The sequence below is a fragment of the Chinchilla lanigera genome, unplaced genomic scaffold (assembly GCF_000276665.1).
Source record: "Chinchilla lanigera isolate Chin_1 unplaced genomic scaffold, ChiLan1.0 scaffold00063, whole genome shotgun sequence".
In the NCBI taxonomy this organism is placed as follows: domain Eukaryota; kingdom Metazoa; phylum Chordata; class Mammalia; order Rodentia; family Chinchillidae; genus Chinchilla; species Chinchilla lanigera.
In genome coordinates, this window is record NW_004955464.1 from 5,940,377 (window position 1) to 5,957,001 (window position 16,625).

At 42.1% G+C, this 16,625-nt stretch overlaps 1 protein-coding gene across 1 annotated transcript in view; it reads right to left on the reverse strand.

The window, feature by feature from the left end:
- Window positions 1–2,609: 2,609 nt before the first annotated feature.
- Cpt2 (carnitine palmitoyltransferase 2) overlaps window positions 2,610–16,625 on the reverse strand; it is a 27,340-nt gene continuing 13,324 nt past the window's right edge. The window contains exons 2-5 of the mRNA XM_005398561.1: window positions 14,187–14,267; window positions 12,603–12,709; window positions 4,809–6,113; window positions 2,610–3,620 (exon numbers count right to left, since the gene is read on the reverse strand). Of these exons, the coding sequence (XP_005398618.1) occupies window positions 3,289–3,620; window positions 4,809–6,113; window positions 12,603–12,709; window positions 14,187–14,267 (1,825 nt within the window). The 3' untranslated portion in view covers window positions 2,610–3,288. The remainder of the gene's footprint in view (window positions 3,621–4,808; window positions 6,114–12,602; window positions 12,710–14,186; window positions 14,268–16,625) is intronic.

Consider the following 16,625-nt stretch of genomic DNA (forward strand, 5'->3'; position numbering starts at 1 on the left):
GCCCCGTGCCTGTCCCTGGAGAGGGGCCAGACTGACAGACCTGCCTGGGCCTCTTTGACATCTAGTGCTAACTAGTGCCTGTCCCGCCTGATCCCTGAAGATGCCTGAGGAATCTGGCTGTTTCTTGTTAAATGAAAAGACTGAAAACTACTGAACAGCTGCTGCTTGCTTCTCTTCAAATTGGCAAACAGTGAACTTCACACCCATCAAAATAAAATGGCTACAATCAGAATTAACAGATGATTAGCAAGTATTGGTGAGGACATGGAGAAACTGAATTTCATCCCCTGCTGGTGGGAGTGTATAATGGTCTAAAAGTCTGGCTGCTCCATAAGCAACTACTCAGAGTTACAAGACCCAGCAGTTCCACTCCTAGGTACTTAAGGGAATGAAAATATCTACATAAAATGTGTGGCACACATCTGTAATCCCAGCATTGTAAGTGGAGCTCAGGACAATTTAGTGAAACCTTTTCTTAAAGGGAGGAGGGAGGGCTTGGGAGGCTCAGGCAGGAGCATTATGAGTTCGAGTAGAGCCTGCACTGTGTAGTGAGACCTTGTCTCAAAAAACCAAGAGGGTGGGGCTGGGGATGTAGCTCACTGTGAAGGCTCTGGGCTTAATCCTAAGTACCCCCACCAAATGCAATTTACAAATGTTCACAGCAGCATTATTCCAGTAACCCCAAAGTGTAAACAACCTACGCTAGAACATGGGTAAACACTGAAAACATACTAAGTGAAAGAACCCAGTTATAAAAGGTCGCATATATGATTTTATTTACATGAAATTTTCAGAATAGGAAAATCTATGAACAAAGATAAATGATTGTCTAGGGCTTGGGGAAGTTAGGCTGGAGGAAGAGAATAGAACAGGAATGGGTTTTCTTTCTGGGAAGAAAATCAGAAAATGTTCTGATTGTGGTGATGTTTGCAATAACTATATGCTAAAATAACTGAATTATACATTTTATCTGGTATGTGAATAAAACCAGGGGCCAGGCAGGGTGTGCACGCCTATAATCCCAGCACTCCGGAGGCTGGGGCAGAAAGATCACTGTGAGTTCAAGGCCAACCTGGACTATGTAGTGAGACCTTGACTCAATCAATCAGTGAAGAAAGAAAAACAGAAAAAGGAAGAGAGAAAAAAAGAAAGAAGAAAAGCAAGCAGAGTTTTTTAAAAGATGTAAGTCATTGCCGGGGATACTGTATAGCTCAGCAGCACAGCGCTTGCCTGGCAAGTGCAGTGTCACAAGTTCAATTCCTGGTACCAAAAAAAAAAAAAAAGAAAAAGCAAAGACAGAAGTCACGTAGCCACAAACCCAGTTTGGGGGTCCTGGAGGTACTCTGAGGAGGAGATATGTCTCCAGAAAGGCTGGTGTGGTTGTGTCTGCACAGAGGTCATGGAGACAGAAAACCACCTGCACAAGCAGGGGAGCTGCTTTAAGGTCAGGGACAGCAGGGACTAAGTGGACAAAGTTCATTCTCCTGAGCTGGGAGGCCAGCTGGTGCCAGATGTCATTACCGTATGTATAAACAAAGGGACACTGAGCACTGAATAAGGAAGGGGTCAGGCGAGCCGGCCCCGGTTCTGCCACTTACTCAGTGTCCTCCCCAGCCCCGCAACATACTCAGCACACAGGATCAAGTCAGCCAGTGCCTAGAGAAGAGCCTTACAGGTGATGGACACAAATGTGTAAACTTGTGTATGAGTCCTAGTTGGGCTGAGGCTTAACAGTGAAGTGTGTTTGCCATCCTGGTTACCATGTAGAACCCTTTATCACGTGATTCGCGGATAACCAAGAAGGATAGGGTTTGTCAGGGGAATGCTGAGCCCTGTGACCAGCCAGCATGTACCAAGGTGTGCAGCCCAGGACGTTCACCCCAAATCTCAGCATTAAGTACAGTCTGTTGGCCCTGCAACATTGCTGACACATTGGGCTTACATGTTAATGCTGCAGGGAACTTCCTATCAAGGGCTTAGCACTTCACTCAGAAGAGAAGCAACAGGCATTCCCACAGCAGTAACGGAACACTAAATTTCAGCTATGTGCCAAGTGCCTTGCCTGTTGTTAATCTTTGTAACACCTCATGCTATAGGAATTATTATTTTTGGTTTTTTGAGACAAGGTCTCATTGTGCAGTTTAGGCTGGCCTTGAATTCAGCGATCCTCCTTCCTCAGCCTCCTGGGTGCTGGGATTACAGGGGTGTGCCACCATGCCCAGCAATGCTACACGAATTATACAGAAAATTAAATGAAGTAATGCACTGAACATGACTTGTGACTGACCTATACCAAATTTCAAATCCAGCTATAGCAGTGACTCACTCAGTAGGAAGCTACTGAGGATATGGTAGGATTAAACACAAAACTCCTTCCTTTTCAAAAATCGAATTAAAAATACCCATCCTTCCATATTACTGCAGTGTTCTAACAATAAACGGGAGAGAATAAAGTTCTGTGTTTATTTCACTCAGTGGAGATGTTCTCTACTGCAAAAGGCTGTCCAATATCTGCCTCCTACGGCCATAACTAGCACACCCGCTTCAGACACGTGCCCATTCTAAATCTTCATTTGGCTGGAAGAAGAGTAAGAACCACAGTCCCAACATCCATGGGAAAAGCCTTTATTGCAGAGCAGTTTTCTCCTTAGGAAAACAAAGAGTGCTTTTAAACAGACACCATGCCAAGAAAGGGAGGTAAGTTTACAGAGAGGATGAAACTGATTCCTATACCACCTGAAGAGCCCGGGCCCCATGGGAACTCACTGCTACCTGAATTTACAGCTGCAAAGTTCTTTCTGGGGATTAAGAAACTAGGTTTAAGGGAAAAATTAAGAAGCATTTCCAAGCAAAACTTCTACTGTATTTCTGCCTACACAGTAAATAACCCTGAGTTATTTTTCCAAACCTTATCCCCTGATAAAAAACAGATCTCTCATTATCTTTAGTTGTAATCTACTCCCACTCAGAAATGATATGTTTAATTTTTGTTTGTTTTTGAGACACGGTCTCGCTATGCAGTTCAGACTGGTCACAAACTCACTATGTAGCCTTGGCTGGCCTCGAACTCAAAGCAATCCTCCTGCCTCAGCCTCCTAAGTGTTAGGATTACAGTATACACCATCAACGCCTGGACGGTATGTTTAGTTTTAAAACCCTGATCTTACAGCTCAAGCATTGGCTGTTTAGGCACCCATGATTAGTTTAAGCATAAAATAGCACCCATTGGCTGCACAGAATACCATTTTTGCAAGAGGAAGCAACAAAAGCTGCCCACCCACCTGCAAGCTAAGTTTTAATGGATTTGCCTTCAAAGACATCAAACATGTCTTCTAAGGACTTCTCAACACACTGCAGAAACTCCCGGGCATTGCGTCCTGGATAGGAAGAGACATTGCAGCCTATCCAGTTGTCATGAACGGCATAGCCAATGCCAAAGCCATCGGGGACCACAGGGGCAAAGCCACCAAGGCTCACTGCAGGGCTGCTCAGCGTGCTGGTGGACAGAATGTTGTGGTTTATCTGCCCATATGCAGGGTCTAGGTAGAGCTCAGGCAGGGAAGTCCCTCTGGCTGTCGCCAGGTACCGCAGCGCAAACAAATGTCGGTCAAAGCCCTGTCCTGTCAAGAGACAAAATGGAAAAAGAACCTCAGAACTGAAAGGACCATAGGCAAACCCCCCAGCCATGGTAGTGATCCTCTTCACAGCATCCTGCAGAGAGGAAGAAGGGTCTGTCTACCTCTGCATGCATACCTCCAGCTCACTTACCTTTGGAGCAGCTCATTCCAGAATATTTTACATGATTTTAAAACTATATTTTCCGCTGTCAACAGCTGAGCTAAAAACTGAGCATAACACGGAGGCATGGTTCTTTTTTTGGGGGGGGCGTGTACCAGGAATCAAACTCAGGACCTCATGCTTGCCAGGAAGGCACTGTGCCCCTGAGCTAAATCCCTGGCCTGGAAGCATGGTTTTAAAAATTCAGTCATAGTGAAACTGTCAAGTCCATACAAAAAAGCTACAGACTCAAAAACTAGATCATGCTGGGAGTGTAGCTCAGTGGCAGAGCATGTGCTTAGCATGTTTAAGGCTGATTTAAACATGCATACACACAAAAAAAACATGCATACACACACAAAAAAAGTACGACAAAACTAAAAGTCCAATCTACATGTAAAAGGCCAGACTGAGTCAGCCTTGTATTGCTGTATAACACTGAGCCAGTGGTCTCATTTTCCTACCTACAAATGGAAAAGAAGAACACTAGGTCTCCGAGGTCCCCTTCAGTGTCAGGACTTTACAGCTACACAGAAGGACTGGACTAAGGGATCTGCCACATCTTTTCCAAGTCTTAAATTTTATCAGAGAAGTCTTAAATTTTATCAGAGAAGGATGACACTTGAAATTCGGAAGTGCTTCTGAGATATTCTATTGATAGGGAGCCAATATCTGAGGAGAAGCAAGAGAGGCTGTAGCACAGAAATCTTACATTGTCAGAAGTGAGTCTGGTAACCAATAAGATAAGGGAGAGAGAGAGAATGAATTATGTGTTATAGCTGAAAGTGACCTTAAATGAGGGGAAAGTTAGACGCATTTCCCCATTTCTGTGGAGGACATGAGGTCATTCCTATCCCAAGTGGCGGGTTTGGCTCTTCAGATTGCTAGGGTGGGAAGCAATCATTCTGGGATGTGGCAGGGGGAACAAACCTAGCGACAGGCTAGAACTCAGGTGCAGGGTGGAACATTATGGAAGCTGACTAGGCACCAAGGCAACAGGAACCAAAGGCATGCTCCCCACCCCGCCTCACCCATTGCTGCCTCTTTGGTCAGCTGGCCATGGTACTTGGAGCACTCAGCCACCATCTGGTGGAGCTCGCCAGCGCTGTGCCTGGAGGGCTCCCTGACAAAGGCCTCGGAGCATCTCTTTGTGAAGATGGAGGCTGGCCGGATGGTCTCGGTGCGGCCATGCTTGAAGGCTGCGGTGCTGCAGGACTCGTAGGTGGCCACCGTCTGCCCGTATTGCCGCAGGAAAGCCATCTGGAAGGCCAGCTGGACCACTGCGTCAGGGCTCAGCTTCTGCTTCTTCAAGAATTCTTTGCCTGCTCTCTGAAACTGGATACAGTCAATGGTTAAGGTTTTCATGGTGGCATCAAACTTTTCCTTAGCAGCTGTGATGCCCGCCTTCAAGGCATCGTTCAGCTTGAAGCTCAGTTTCTGCACAGATGCAGAAGAGTTGGTGGCGGCTGGCTGGTTCTGGGGAGTGATGGCAGGGGTCTGAGTGCTATCTTTAAACACTTCATTGAAAAACCTGAGCACAGCTACACCGTCACCCCACGCATGCTCAAAGTGGACAGCGGCAGAGCCATCCTGGGCTACAATGAGGTTAAAGGATTTGTCAAACCATCGGTTCGTGCCATCGCCGTGCAGCATGGTGTGAGACAAGTGGACAAGGTCCTTAATGGAGAAGTCATCTAGGCAGAGGCAGAACACAGCAGAGTCCACCTTCCGCAGGGTCTCCTCATTGCCGCTGTGCAGCAGCTTCTGCCTGAGCTCTGCCCACACGTCCCGGTTCTCACTGGTCAGGAAGGTCAGAGGAAACTCGGGCACAGGGCTGCTGTCTGCGAGAATGTACTTCAAATGAGCCTGGATTTCTGAGGGGCTCACGATGTTCCCATTTTGATCCAGGACATCAAAGACATAGAAATGTCCTTTTCTTAGGACCAGCAGATGTCTGGCCTTGTCGTCAGTAAACAGTTCATCCCGACTGGGTTTGGGTAAACGAGTTGAATTGAAAAGCCGAAAATACTGGGACATATCTAGGGGATATGCATTGACCAAGTATGCCCCATACCAGGACAGAAAGGAAGGCACAAAGCGGATGAGTCTCTTAAAGGTATTGGTGTCACTTTTGGCAGGGTTCAGGTGGAACACCTCTGGCTCCAGAAGGCCAGCCCGCAGCGTCTTCAGAAACCTGACAGCAGAAACAACCATGTTGGTTGCCCGGATAAGCTGGTCATTGTACTCAGATTTGGGGTCAGGATTGAATGCCATAAATGGATTAAAGTTCAGAACAATGGACTCTCGAGCAGTTAAATACATATCAAACCAGGGTCCTATGAAAAAAAGAGAAAAAAGCCAATATAAAGAGTTAGTGCAAAGCCGAGTGTGGGGATGCACACCTGTAACCCCAGCATTCGGGGGGGGCTGAGGCAGGAGGATCATTGCAAGTTTGAGTCCAGCCTGGGCTACAAAGTGAGCTCAAGGCCAGCCTGAACTGTATAGCAAGACCCTGCCTCAAAAAGACAGGAAGAAAAAAAAGTGCAGCCCCTAAAAGTAAAATTTAAAAAAAAATTCCAGGATAGGCAGTACACATGACATCAACCTCCACAGGGTGGAATCCCATGATTATTTTTTGACTGTGCAATAATTTCTGACATATATATGGGATCATACAATATATGATGGTCTTTTGCATCTGGATTCTGTCACTTTCAATGTTTTTGAGGTTCATCCATGATGTAGCAGGTAGCATTTCTTTTTATTGTCAAATAATGTTCCATTGTATGAATATACTACATTTTGTTCATCCATTCATCAGTTAATAGATATCTGGATAGTTTCTACTTCTTAGCTATTATAAATTATATTGCTAATATGCAAGTTTTTGTGTGGACACATGCTCTCAATTCTCTTGAGGATATAGATACAAATACAAACATATATATATATAAATTATAAATATAGATACATATCTATAGATAGTAGATAGTTATATTGATGGTAGTATAGTAGATAGATATCTAAATATATATCTATATGTATGTATTGATAGACATGAGTGGAATTGCTTGGTTATGAGGTCCCTGCTGAGCTTTTTTTCAGTAGTGATGATTGAACTCAAGACCCTTACTGAGCTATATCCTTGACCTTTTTTAAATTTTGAGATAGGGTCTCAGTAAGTTGCTAAGGTGCCCAAGCTGGGCTCAAATTCACAATCTCCTGCCTCAGCCTCCCAGAGTTCTGGGATTACAGGCATGCGCCACCCCATACTTGACTCTGTTAAGCCTTTTTAGGAACTTCCAGGTCATTTTCCAAAGTGGCTGTACGTGAGGGTTCCAACCTCCAATCCTCACCAACACTTGTATTCTTTTTTCCATGAGATCGTACTATGTTGTCCAAGCCAACTGCCAACTCCCGCTCCTGCTGCTTCAGCCTCTCGAGTAGTTGCGATTCCAGGTGCAGCCACCACACCCAGCTTGTGCGTCTGTGAAATAGTGTACCATTGTGTGTGATCTGCATTTCCCTAATGTCTATCAATCACTTGTTCTTCCCATTGTATTTCCTTTCTTGGTTCTTAAAGGAATAAAACACAGTGACACCGCATGCTAGAACTGAATGGTTAATTTGCACTTCATCTCTGTATGTTTCTCTTTGATTCATCTCTTTTCAGGGGCAGTATTCACCCTCAATTATCTCCTTAATGGCAGGTGGATGACAGTATATCACTGTCCTTCTGAGTGCTAGGTACATCTGTACACTCTTAGGAAGAACTCAGAAAACAATTAGAAATAACTATCAGTGCACGACTATCGCTCAGCCCTTTGCAGCCCTGTGGATGTTTTGGCGGTAAAACTTCCAGAAGCGATTTTTTACCAGGAAATGTATCTGCAAGGGAAGTTCCTGCTGGGCTCAGCAAACATGGATAGACTATAAACAAGGACCATCTTCCACTGGGGAAAATCATTTTCATAGGTAACACCAGGAAAAAGATTAATCAATGAAAATTTATCTGTCATTTGCTCATCAGTCCATTCATTCATTTCCGTTCCTTGAAAATCAAAGGTAGGCCCTGGTCCAAGGGATTCAGAGGGAAACAGGATGTGGTCTTTGGTTCCTAAGAGCTCTGGTGAAGACAACAAACAACTCAAATGTAATGTGATGCACTAAAATGATGAAAGAAAAACAGTACCAATGGGTAAAACATATTTGATGAAAGAAGACATGAATTCATGCTTCTCACCCCCAGCCCATTCTTGAGTAAATTACTTCTAAAGAGACATAAACCAGTAAGGCCAAGAGACTGAGAAAAGAGCAATATTAAAAGCTCAAAGGTAAGTGCCAGTGACCAAATCAGAATAAAGAAGGCCAATCCTGAACTGGAAAAAGAGACAGGCAAGAAACAACCTGATTTACACACCAGAGCCTCCCAAGTTCTCAGTGCTTAGTAGCCTGGATATATCTAGTGGAAAAATAATTAGACCATCATCACCACCCATTATTCCCTCCCCCCGCTTAAGATTTATTCTTTGAATCAAGTAAAATGTAAATCACAGCTGAGTTCTTAAATCTTCCTCCTTATTGTACCTATAGCTGAGTTCTTCCACCTCCCTCCCTTATCCTACTCTACAAACTAGCAACCTTTTCTGGAAAATCCCAACGGGGGAAATCTGATCTAAAATTGCAACCACTAGGTGTGCCACAAGAAAAGAGGTTAGCAAAATCACATTACTATAAAGCCCCACCCTCATCCACAGAGCCACCAAAACTTTTTAATATCTCATTCATAGCTAAGACAACAAGGAAGGATGAAAAAGCATCCAGAAAAAAAAAAAAAGAGACAAAACAAACAGGAAAAAAGCAACTTGGAGTTGAAAGATTATGAAGGGTGAAAAAAAAAAAGCTCTGGAGATAAACAAGTGTATTAAAAAAAAAAAAAATCCTAAGAACAAAAACTCTTGGAGCTAACCATAGTATCACACGCCTGTAAGTATAGCTACTTAGGATGCTGAAACAGGAGGATCACAAGTTTGAGGCCACCCTGGACAATACAGTGAGACACTACCTCAAAATAAAAAGGGGTAGGGATGTAACTTAGTACTTTCTGGGTTTAATCTACAGTACAAGGGAAAAAAAGAGCTCTTGAAAAGAAGAAAAATAGAAAATGATGACTTACAAACGCAACAGAAAGATTAGAAGATAGGTAAATCTACCAGACAGCAAAAGAAAAAGAGCAAAACACAAAGAAACCTAAGAGAAAAGATTAAAAAAAACCAAAGGGCCAGGATCAGAAATTCTACTTCTGAAAGAGTTCCAAAAAGAAAAAGCATGAAAAATGAAAAGGAGGAAATAAAGAAATAAGAAAAAGAACTGAGATTCTGGAGTCAAAGGAATCACACAGTTCCCCAGCACGATGGGTGCAAACAGACCCACACCAAAATACATCCTCAGAAATTTCAAAACACTGGGGACAAACAGAAATACCTAAAAATTCCCAGGGACAGAGCAAAGAGAAGAAGCAGTCAAAGGACCAGGACTCAGAATCACATGAGATTTAACAAATGCAATACTGGAAGCTGAAAGACAATGGAACCTCCAGGATTCTGTGGGAAAATGATCTACAACCTGGCTGAACAAACTATCACTGAAGCAAGAGCGCAGTTTTAAAACTTTTGCTTTTCATGGTTGTTATGGTTTATATTTAAAATGTCCCCCAAAGTCTCATGTGCTCATAGTGGGGCTTTTGGGAGGTGCCTGGATCACAGGTGTGTGATACTCTTTACTCAATCAGTCTACTGATGGGTTTGCAGTCAGGGGTGATGTTGGGAGGTGAAGCCTGGTGGGAAGAGGTGGGTCACTGTGGGCGTGGTGTATCCCTTCTTTTCCCTTGATTCCTCTCTGCTTCCTGCTGCCACGCCATACGTTGTTTCACCTCTGCCATACCCATTGGCCACGCTACCCTGTGTATGGACTGAAATCTCTACAAACCATGAGCCAAAATAAACCTTTCCTCCTTTAAACTGTGGGTGTCGAGTATTTTGTCTCAGCAACAAGAAAGTAACTAAGAAGTAAAACGTCCTAATTCCAGATACCAAAAAGCATATGTGCTCTGACAAAGTAAAAGAAAGACCAAGGAAGGATAAAGTATAAAACCCAAGAAACAGGAGTTCCAGCAGGAGAAGAATGAAGAAATGCCCTGGCAGATGATGAAAGATCCAAAGACAGCAGTTTCGCCACAGGCCAGGAGTTTGCAATCCAGACGAAAGCAAGTCAAGTTCTGGAAAAGACTTTGTGAGAAAAACCCAAAATTAATAAAATATGTAGTATGCTTTCCTATCTTCAGAGATTTAGAATAATTGGGAGGTGGGTAGGGATACACTATTAAGCATAAAGAGAACAAAAATAAAGCAATCAATATTAACTTCAGAGAAAACAAAAAGTTTGTCTAGGAAAGGAAAACCAATCCCAGTATGCTACATAACTCAGCTGACTATAGCATTTATATGACTGTGACAGTATAAACATGAGATATTGAGTTAATATTTTAAATAACTATATTGGAAAAATGCAGGCTAAGAAGTGTGTACACTCATGTGAGGGGATATAAAAACTGCCAAATTCTAATATTTGTTAGTGACATGTTGTATTAGTTTCCTTTCTATTGTCAGAATAAAATATGGAATATCTGTAAGTTAAAGAAGGAAAGGTTTATTTTGGCTTAAGATTTCAGGGGGTTTAGTCCATTGCTGGCCAGCCCCAAGGCAGAAACATCGTGGTTCAAGGGCAAAGCAGAGGAAAGCTGCTCAGTTCATGGCAGCCAGAAAGTAAGGACAGCAGGGAGAGACCCCAAGGGTAAGGGGCCAGGGACTAGACAGAGTCCCCAAGGTCATATCCCATGACCTACCCAGACACACCTGCAAGTGTGGCTTACTAATCTCCTAGGCAGCTCTCAAACCAGTTAAGTTTGCAATCAAGATTAACCATGAAAAATGTCAACAGATAATGCCTAAAACTAAAAAGATCAGATGAAGTAATGTAAGTATATAATTTAGCTATATGGGAGTATGTTTCAGAAAAGGAGCTTAAAGAAGCTAAGAATTATGAAATTAGGGGAGGGGCAAACAACTGTTCTTTTTTTAACAGGTTATATAGAACCATCTGATTCTTTAAGTGATGGGCATGTATAACCTTGATGAAAATATAAACTAAACCAGGAAGCATGGCAATCATCAAGAAATCAAAAAATAATAAATGATGCCATCACTACAGTGAAAAAGGAACCCTCCTACATTGTTGATGGGAATGTAAACTAGTACTCTACAACCACTAAGGAAATTCCTCAAAGAATGAAATTAGAAATTCCATGTGAAATAGCTATCCCTCTTCTAGGTACCTTCCCTAAAGAGCTAAAGACATCATACTACAGTGACAGTTACATAACAGTATTTATAGCAGCACAATTCATAATAGCTAAACCCTAAAAGCAACCTGCATACCCACCAACAGATGATAAAGAAAATGTGGTATCTATATGTAATGCAATATTACTCAGCTATAAAGACAAATTTGAGACATTAATAGGTACATGGATGTACCTGGAAAATATAATGTTGACTGAAATAAATCAGACACAAAAGCTTAAAAACCACATAGTGTCTCTCATCTGAGTGAGGCAAAGAATGAACAAAAAACATAAAGGATGGATAGAAGGAAACAAGTGGACAGATCTTTTGCAAATGGGAAGATGTCCAAGAGAAGGTGAGTGAGAGGAAAGGAGGAGGGGAAGGTAAAATAAGTAGAATAAAGACATGCCACATACAGGAACCTAATAACCTCAATGAATGTAAACATTATATGTCATAAACTTGAGATGAGCACTAAACTGTATTGTGTATGTGTACCTACTCCCTCAGATTATTATAAACTGAAGGTACTGCAAACATGTACTAATAAAAATAATAATAAATTAAAAGTACCAAAGGAAAAAGGGTGGAAGTAACCAGTTCTGAATGGAGAGGTAAAAGGACTGAGGCTACCTGGATCTCTGTTGGGAGCGGCTGAAGCTGGAAATCAATCACAGGAGCGGGGCTAAGACAAAGACAGCCAGAGAACATGGGGAGCTCCTGGAGCCATATAAACAAGTAGTTCCAGCTTGCAAGTTGGTTGCTAGGCAGAGAGGTTGAAAGTGACATCAACCTCTCAAGTATATAAATACATGCCCCTACAGTTCTCTTTTCCTATCCAGAAACAGGCCCCCACCTGACCTCAGCTTTTGTCTTTTATCTTTATTTTCTAAATCCCCTTGCCATTTTTTCCCGGGACCACTGAGAGCTGCACTGGTTCAGGGTTGATCTCCAAGGAAGAATTTTCCAGGTAAAAAATGAAAGTAAGGACAATATGGATAAAGGCAGAGAAGGATGAAAGGAACAGTATGGAGCTCAGACTTGAAGCATGAAGTTTTTCAGGGGAAGTTATGAGAGATGAAGCCTGATGGGGCAGCGAAGCCAGACTCTGGAGGATCTGGAATCACACTCTGAGGACATGGGATTCAATTCTGCATCCTCTTTAGACACAGCCATCAATTAGGTTTTGTCTTGATCCCACATACAGAAAAAGCAAGGCACTGCCCTGGACACAGGCAACACCTTAGTTAAGTGAGGACCTCACACAGCCTTAATTTTGCTTCAGCAACAGGTGGTGAGTCATTCCTTCAATGCTGGTCCTACTAAAAATGTTTCTGAGACCAAAACAGGAGAAAAGATACCTTATTTTCCATTAGGGAAGGCTCTGGGGAAAAAATCAGGGCCGCAGTTCAGCCTACCTACCTGAAATGTAGCTTGTATGTTTATTCTGCTTGTCCTGAGCAACCAGCTGCTGGTGCAGTTCCTTTCCAATGCCATTTTCAAAACTCTTACAAAATTGTTCTGTTTTCCTGAAATGTCCAAGAAAAGACAGAATCAAACATGGCAGAAAATGCATGATTTCAGGTTCATGGTCAAGAACTCATACACAGAGCCTTTCCTGGAAGCTAGGAATGAAATGAGACAGTACCTCTGAATAGAAGTCAACCTACAACAGATAAATCTAGGGTATGAGGATGATCAGTAAATATCTCACAAAGGAATCTGTACTCTTGGAAGCAGTTTGGCATTGAGAATAAGACATATGGTTTGGAGTAAAAAGTGTGTCACTTTCAAATTATGTGACACTGGACAAGTTATTCAGTCTCTGAGACAATACCACCTCATAAGATTAAAAAATATTTATAAAGCTGAGGATATATGACAGTCTAAAACATAATATGTACTAACCGGTAGCTGTTAATTCATTGCCATCTTAGGAATTTCAAATGGATATTTAAAATATTCCATAAGGAATATTTAAAAGCAGAAGCCTAGATATGAACAGTTCATCTCTGTCACTGTCCAATAAAGAACTTTGTGATTCTAATACAATACATTCTAATACAATGCCGGTTATCTGTACCAAAAAAAAAAAATCCCATTATGGAAAAGGACTGTTTAATGCCATCCACCTTTTGACTACATCAATATTATTATTTGGGAGGGTATTCTTTTTTCTTTTTCTTTTATATCCAACATTATTTTTAGATTCCATTATGTATTAGTTTCCTAGAGCTGCCATAACAAAGTATCACATCTTGGGAGGGGCTTAAAACAAGGAAGATTTATTCTCTCTCAGCTCTCAAGACCAGAAATACAAAGTCAAGGCAACCACAGAACCATATTCTCTCTGACGACACTAGGGGAAAATCTGTTGCTGATCTTTCTCAGTGTGTGGTGGGCCAGTAGTCTTTGTTGTCCTTGGTTTATGGATGCGGCACTCCAATCCATGCCTCTTGTCTTCACATACTGTCTCGGTGTCTCTTCTCTGTCTTCTGAGGACACCAGTCATCCTGGGTTAAAGACCTACTCTACTCCAGTAGGACCTCACCCTAACTCTCTGCATTTGCAGTAACCCTATTTCCAAAAGAGGTCACATTCTGAGCTCTAGAAAAGGCAGCAATTTGGGAGGCCACTATTTAACCCAGCAAACTCACTCAGCAAGCAAACTTCAGGTCTCCCACGTGGCCCTCCCTGGCTCTCCCTACCAAGAACACTCAACCTCTTGCTAATGACCAGTACCAGCTGCTGGCCCAGCTTTACCTACCAATGTCAAGTACAAACCTGGCATTCTGGCTACTAAACCAGCTCTGGTTGAGTCAGTACTTTCACCTCAGGGCTTGGTCAGACCTTTGTGAATGAAAATCTATCTCCTAAACCTGAAATTACAGAAACGGGGCTCTAGGTTGTAGAGCTGCAGTTAAGTCACAGACATTATCTGAAGCTTGGTCCACTCACCACTACTTGCCAGCCTCTTTCACAGCCCTTTGGGGTCTCAGCGTTTACCTGAACTGATCGTCATTCAGGAGAGGCTTCTGTGCATTGAGGTACCTCCGAATGGTGTCTTCAAGTTTGGGAATAGGCAGCCTGAGGAGACAGCACAGTTAGTGTCAGGGTGACGATAAATGTGAGAGGACAATTAGTTTCATAAGCCAAGCTAGTAAACTGATTATTGGGTAGTTAATTTTCCTACTTAAAAAACAATGGGAATTGTTCACAAATCAGAATTGACGGATAGGGGCTGGGGATGTAGCTCAGTGGTAGAGCACTTGCTGAATATGAATGAGGCCCTGGGTTTGACCACCGACACCACACATACACACGCACAGATATGCACAAACACACACACACACACCTCCCAGAATTGATGAATTTACTAATATATCAATGGTAACTCTACTTTTAAGCAAAATAAAAATATAATTATTTTTAATAATAATAGATTCTAAATGGGAAAGCAGAAGCTGCCCGAAATATTCCTATTTCCAGGCCACAAATATGGTACCTGTGTAACACTGTGCTGATACTGATTGAATTCTACCCTTAGACTAAACAACTGCATTTTCCTTTCCCGGGATAAAAAGAAAAAGGTTCTACTTTTTAAATTTTTTTTTTGTGTGTAGTTTGCACGTGTGCATGTTTGTATGCATTTGTGTATGTACAAGCTTTGTTTCTGTTGTTGATGGGGATTTTTCGAGATGGGGTCTCACTAAGTTGCCTGGGCTTGCCTTGAACTTGAGATCCTCCTGCCTGAGCCTCCCAAGTAGCTGGGAGTACTGTCTGCCAATATGCCCAGCACTATTTCTTACACATTTCACCACAGAGAATCATGTAAGACCTGTCCTAAAGCCAGCCCAATACATGGAATACATTCACTAAAGCAAAGAACTGACCACCAAGCCATACCCTAGTAGGAAATCCTACTAGGAAACACCAGGTATCTCCATGTGCTTAAAAATCAGGACAACAGGGTGCCCACTGACTCATCATTCTCTAGCAGTGGATTCCAAGGATGGCTGTCTTAGGGAAGTTACTAGTCCATGAAGAAATGAAAACACGGACTGTATACAAGATGTATTTTCTCTTTCATTTCAGTAATTTCATTGACAGATATATCCCCAGCATTAAAGCACCAGGGGCTTGGCAACTCAAAATTAACATTGATATTTATGTATAAAACCTAAATGTATTAGTCACTGAGAAACACTGAAATATAATCCACAAAGCATAGTTTAAAACTTCAGTTTATGACATACTGTAGTTCTTTTGCTTATTTTTCAATGCATATCTATCCAAAACATAATAAAAATAAATCCAAATGACTTATAGCTGTTAAACTGGGTCTGGTGGTACATGCCTGGAATGCTGGGTTTATTTGTTTTGTTTTGTTTTGTTTTTGGTACTGGGAATCAAAATCAGGAACTTGCAATTGTCAGGCAGGTGTTTATGCCACTGAGGTATATCCCCGACCCTGCATACCTGGAATCCTAGCACTGAGGCAGGAGGATCACAAGAAGTTTGAAACCATTTTCGTTTACATAGTGAATTCAAGGCCAGCAGAAACTACTTAGTGAAACAATGTCTCAAAAAATTTATTCACAGCCACTATAGACTTACCCTAAATAACCCTTCATAACAGTTTAACAATAACTTACATTCACTGACTCACAAATACTACCTCAGTTACTTCCTAATTACAAAGCTGCTTACTTACATTTCTCAGGCCTTTGTGTTTTTTGTTTGTTTGTTTGTTTGGTTTTGGGGGTGGGGTACTGGGAATTGAACTCAGGACCTTGCACTTGCCAGGTGGGCCCTTGTGCTGCTAAGCTATATCCCCAACCCCTCAGGACTTTTTTTTTTAGGACTTTGACACTAGGAATATTAACAAAATTTTACCTTTCTAAAAGAAAATTCTAAATTACAGACAGTTGGCTGTTTGATAAAATAGCTTGTATTAAAAACTTCTGTCATATTAATTCTAGCCTGCTCTTCCTTTAATGGGGTAAAGCAAGTCTCAGAGTGATGTTAATTTTACTAACAGAAACTAAACTTTCTAGATGGAAACATACTTTATGCATAAAAATTGTTACTGTGGATATAAAAATCATCTGTTTTCTGTAAGATAACAGTAAGGATAGCTTAATGAACCTGCCACCCTTCCCAGGTTTATATTTTTGCCTTACATAAAGTGTCCTCAATATAAATGCCATCTAGCACTACAGGTCTCATCACTGCATTACCTGCTACTGGGCAGACAATGGACATGGTGATGAAGTTCCTGGCTCACTGTGAATGAGAAAATATGGACAGTGTGATACTTGTCCCAAAGCTAAATTTGCTTCATTTAAAAAGTCTATCCTAGGGGCTGGGGATTTAGCTCAGCGGCAAAAGCGCCTGCCTGGCAAGCGCAAGGTCGTGAGTTCGGTTCCCGGTACCGGAGAAAAA